Here is a 5,378-nt window from a genome sequence, read left to right on the forward strand (position 1 = left end):
GGTCGCGCACCAGCAGCACCCCCGACGTGTAGAAGTTGTAGATGAGCTGGAACACGGCCGGGTCGCGGTCGAAGAAGTACTCGTCGGTCTGGGGCTCGTAGTCGTCGCACAGGCCCAGCTGGTGGCTGCGGCTGGGGGAGGTGGCCAGGCGGCCCAGGCGCGTCTTGGGGTAGCTGGCCAGCTCGCAGTAGTCCAGTCGGTAGCTGTGGCCACCCACGTTCACGTTCAGCACGGACACCTGGGCCGGGGTGTGGGTGCCGCCCTCGGGCTGTGTCATGGGGACCTCCTCTGGCTTCTGGTCAGCCTCCCACTCCTCTTCCTCGTCTTCTTCCTCCTCCTCCTCTTCGTCCTCCTCGATGTCGTAGTTATAGCTGCCCTCCATCCACGGTGTGATGCTGCCCTGAGAGCCAGACAGAGCTCCCGCGGAGCAGAGGCTGTTTGGGTGATGGCCGCTCCCTGTGGGCGGCTGGCCCTCACCCTCGGGAAAGCTGCAGCGCCGGCAGCTCCAGGACCGTCTCCTCGCCTTGCTTTGCTTCCTCATGACTGCAGGAAGTGCACTTCTTGCTTGACCCTGCTGGCTGTTGCAGGGTCCCTAGTCCGCTCCCAGGCCCTGGGCGAGGACCGGTTGCAAGCCTTGTGCTGTCTCAGAAACATCGGCCTGCATCAGCCTTCCCAAGGTCCCAGGCCTTCCAAGTCCCCATCCCCCTGGGCAAGCGCAGCCCAGGCTCTTGGTCTGAACACACCAGCAGAGCACTGCTGACTAATCTCGCTGACAGGGAGGAAGAACTGTTAGGAGGGATTTGAGGCCTCTTAGCCTGTTCTCTCTGACCTACCCCTCTGTCTGACAGAGGATGATTATGTGGTCTTAAATCTCTACATAATCAGGAGGAGGCAGAGATTATTGCTAGTAAAAATGTCAACCTTGCCCCTAGGAAGCGCTGAGGGGACGTGTGCTGAGATAAAATCAACTGAATTAGTTACAGCATTTGCCTGTGTCTTGAGGCTTCACGACTGAGATTGCAGCCCCTGTCCTAGGTAACCCCCCCCCATTAAATAGGGATGAAAAACAGCAGCAGAATGCAGACTTCATGACAGGTTAATTTTCCTCCGAATGTAACTTTTATTTATTTATTTTTTTGGTACAGGGGATTGAACTTGGGACCTTGTGCTTGCAAGGCCAGTGGTAAAGTGTAACTTTTTGCTTAAATCCTACAAGGTCTTTTTTTTTTTTTTTTTTTTTTTTGAGACAAGTTGTCACTATATAGTTGAGACTGCCCTAGAACTCACTACGTAGTCCAGGCTGGTCTTCAACTCACAGCGATCTTCCTGCCTCAGCCTCCCTAGTGCTGGGATTACAGGAGTGCGCCACCATGCCCGGAAATCCTACAAGATCTTAAACCATCTTCTTCCTGTCCACTTACATAGTCAACGTTTTCCCACCTGGATTCTCCTCACCACCATTGCTCTGGGAGTCCAGTCCGTTAAGTCAGTTTGAGCTTCTGTCTCTCCTTTCTTTCTCTTAAGAGACATGTTTTAAGGTGGAATCCCAGGATTGGTCAAGAGAAGCTCTGAAGGCCTTGTTTATGGCCAGACTTCCTTCAATGAAAAGGATTTTCATCATCCTTAAAGACATTGCTTTGAAAAATGTCTTTTTAATGATTGAGAATGCTATACCAATGCTGGAAATGCCAATGTGATAGAGATGTAGAGGGAGCCCTGCAGGAGCCCATGGTTTTATCGGTGATATAACTGTGCAAGGACAGCAGAAGAGCAGGTGAAATAAGCAAGCGTAGCAGAGAGAATGCAAAGAATGTTTTGAGCAGGGAATAGACTTTGATTTTTTTGAATAGCTAATGTATGTTTGTGCCCAAACATTCGAAGAGCCAAAGACGCATTACAGTAGAAAGTTTCTCTCCCTCCCACCCCTAGCCTAGCCATCAGGTGTGTTTCCAAGGAAGACTGCTCTTTGGCTAAGCTTCCAGGAATATTTTAAATGTCCACAAGCAAACCTCTACCCCTCTCCATCCGTCACCCCTGACTAGCTCTTATTCGCAGATCGCAGTGTGCTACGTCCTTAGCTTTTCTTCAGTGTACTCTGTCTCAGAGGCATTTTTATATCTGAACATAAATATTTGCCTCATTTTGAAGATAGATTGTGATAGACAATCAGGTTGTTCTCTATCTTTGCTCTTATAAGCAATGGAGCAATTGGGCCGGGGATTTAGCTCAGAGGTTCTGCTGCCTGCCTTGCAAGCACAAAGTTCGGAGTTAGACCCCCGATACCAAAACAAACAAAACAAAACAAACAAACAATGGGGCAATGAATAACTTTATACATACATTACTATAAACATGTTCAAGGTGTATGAAAGATAAAGTGTTAAAGAATTACTAGGTCAAAGACCACATGTTTGGAATTTTTGATTGGTGTCAAATTTCCCTCCATAAAAGTTTTACTAATTTACAAGTCTCCGTTAGTGAATAGGAATGTATTTTTACCTTTTCAACACTACCCATTTTATAGCTGGAAATGGTATGTAGCCTCATTTTAAGTTGTGGTTTTCTTAAGAATTGTGAACCCTTTTTAGAGTTGTTGCATTCATTTTCTGGGGACTGATGTTCGTGCATTTTGTTCATATTTTTAATTCACCTGTATTTTTCCTATCACTTTTATAGTAGAGCTTACTAAATCATGCAAACAGATTCTTCGTCTATGGTACAGATTAGAAATATTTTTTCCAAGCTTATCATTGGGCGAGATTGTGCTATGTAACAGTTTAATGTTGTCACTTCTAGCCATATAGATTATGAATATGCTGTGTCAAACTAGCAAGGTCTTACCATTTTCATTCTTAAAATGCTTCTCCAAGTTTTATTTTTCAAACTAAAAAAAAAAAAAAAAAGATTCAGCAGGAAAAGAATTTGATGTGAAGAGTGGAGTAGGGACCTAACTCTGCTTTCCAGGTGTATCCTGATACTCCAGTAGATTCATTGAATACACTGCCTTTCTTCTCCCTGATCGTAGTGATCTCTCTGTTAGCAGATGTATCATGTAATCCAGTTTTAATTATGCATCTAAGTTACCGTGACCGATAACTGTAATGACGGGGTCCACACCCTCTGTATAACGTTCACTGATGTTTATCTTGCAATAGGCCTCAAAGTCACAGGCTTATGAGAAAGCTTCTTACCAGGAGTAGCCTTTTAGCGCCTAAATGTATCTCTCGTGCTCCCCTGTCAGCATGCAACATTGACACTGTCTCTCCAGATATGGATCTCACCATTTTCCTGTTTTCCACTTTTTTTTTTTGTATTGAGCTGAGCATTGTTGTCATAGTTTTTCCTGTGTTGCATACATGTATTTTTTTTCTCTTTGGGACAATTAGCATAAAAGTATCACCATTTTTATATGTTTTTATTTCTTCTCTTTTCCCTGAAGTGATATGCTACTTCTTATTGAAACTTTGAACGCTCTCAGGGTCATTGCACTTAAAACCTATACAATTTCAGTAATATTTATAAGATACCTCCAAACTGAGCACAACACCACAATCTGAGCACAACTCAGTAGACTGAGTACTGCGGCCTTGATACATCACACTGCAGTGACTCACACCCCAAATACATATGCCGGTGTACACATGTTGCTGGGATTTTGCTCTGAATGGATCTGTATATGTAAACACTTTGTAATAAGAGGCCTGTCCAACAATGGAATGGGTGGATTCACTGAGTGGAGAGCACATTGAAGAACCTATGAATACACCCCAAAGAAGACCTGCAGTGGTGACAAGTCTGGATGATCTTGAGCAGCCCCATTCTGCCATCAGATTACCAAGACTCAAAGTCTTTGTTTAATATTTCATTTGCCTTAAATTCTCTTTTCTTCTCCCTGAATCAGTCTTTGAACGTCTGTTCAGATGACATCTTCCTTTGAGTGATCCTTTATTGAGATTTTCCTGTCTCTGCGAGGTGGGTTGGCCGTCCCTTCTCAGTGTTCTTATAAGGTAGTATGTAGCACTAAACCACAGTGTGAGACATTCATTTTAACAAAGAGCAACTAAACACTTTCCTCTGTGAAAGTTGTACAGGAATAATTTCAAAATGGGTAAGAGAATGCTGATGATCATACGATATTAATAGTAACTGAGACACTTAGACACTGTACAGGGTTAATGCTTACAGTAACCCTATAATACAGGTGCTGTTGGTTACTCCCACTTTATGGATGAGAAAACTGTGGCAGAGAGAAGTTAGGTGTCTCTTTTATGGGTGCTTGGCTAGAATGTCATTACAATACTTTATTGTGATTTGCTGTATGATTGGTGAATATAGCATTACACTTTTGCTTTAGCCAACTCTAATGATGTATTTTTGTGTTTCCCATTAGCTTCCTCCACCCTAGCATTAGGGATTGAACTCAAGACCTTCACACTGAGCTATATTTCCAGCCCTTGTTATGTTTTTTCTTTTGAGAGCAGGTCTTGCTAATTACCCAGGTGGGACTCGAAATTTCGATCTTCCTACTCAGTCTCCCAAAGTGGTGAACTTACAGGCATGTGCCACTGTGCCTGGCTCCCTTACCATCCTTAAGAGTAAGGGCAATCTTGTCTCTGGGGCTCCACAACCAGGAAGGGTCTAGAATTTAGTAGATTAAAAAATATTTAATGGCACACAAGATATCTCTGTTTCTTATAGCTGAATGTGAAAGTACAGTTGTCTCAAGATTTAAAAATTAATAAATATGTATCCATCTACATTGACACTGCTTTGAGCATTACTTTGGAGGAAAACTAGCATGTTTTGAAGCGCTATGGCTGCTGGTTCTATCTGCTTTCCTTTTGTGACAGATTTACCAATAGCATGAGGTAGTGAAAAGAATCCTGGAATACACACAGACTTGATTTGCATTCTAGTTTTAAAATGTTGGACACATTACTCTCTTTAGTTTCTGCTCATCTGTAGAGTGGGCTACTGAAATATTCCCTGCTAGTATGAAAAGAGAATCCCTCTCCATTTTATTTCTCTTTGGCTACCTCTGCCCCCACCCAAGTATAGGATAGATATTCGTGGACAGTCATGTTTCCCTCATCCAGCCCCTCCTGCCCCAAATCCTGATATTATACCTACAGTGCTTAAGTATATTCATTTTTAGCACAGGTGGAGTTTCTCACAGAAATAATGGTTTCATTCATAACCTACTATTACAATAAATTTCTTTATGTTAAGGCAGCACTGAGTAGAACTTTCTGTGTTACCAGTAATTAAACAGCCACATTCGGCTAATGGCTACCATATATATGAGCATTATATGATGTTAACAATTACATATGTTTCTGGGTTCATCACTTTTTTTTTTTTTTTTTTTTTTTTTTTCC

The 5,378-nt window shown here is 43.0% G+C and overlaps 1 protein-coding gene across 1 annotated transcript in view; it reads right to left on the reverse strand.

Moving 5' to 3' along the window:
* Positions 1–541, reverse strand: part of Kcnv2 (potassium voltage-gated channel modifier subfamily V member 2) — a 10,755-nt gene extending 10,214 nt beyond the window's left edge. The window contains exon 1 of the mRNA XM_010640137.2: positions 2–541. Coding sequence (XP_010638439.1) covers positions 2–541 — 540 coding nt within the window. The remainder of the gene's footprint in view (position 1) is intronic.
* Positions 542–5,378: the final 4,837 nt, after the last annotated feature.

Source organism: Fukomys damarensis, unplaced genomic scaffold, assembly GCF_012274545.1.
Source record: "Fukomys damarensis isolate Sample0158 unplaced genomic scaffold, DMR_v1.0_HiC HiC_scaffold_31, whole genome shotgun sequence".
In the NCBI taxonomy this organism is placed as follows: domain Eukaryota; kingdom Metazoa; phylum Chordata; class Mammalia; order Rodentia; family Bathyergidae; genus Fukomys; species Fukomys damarensis.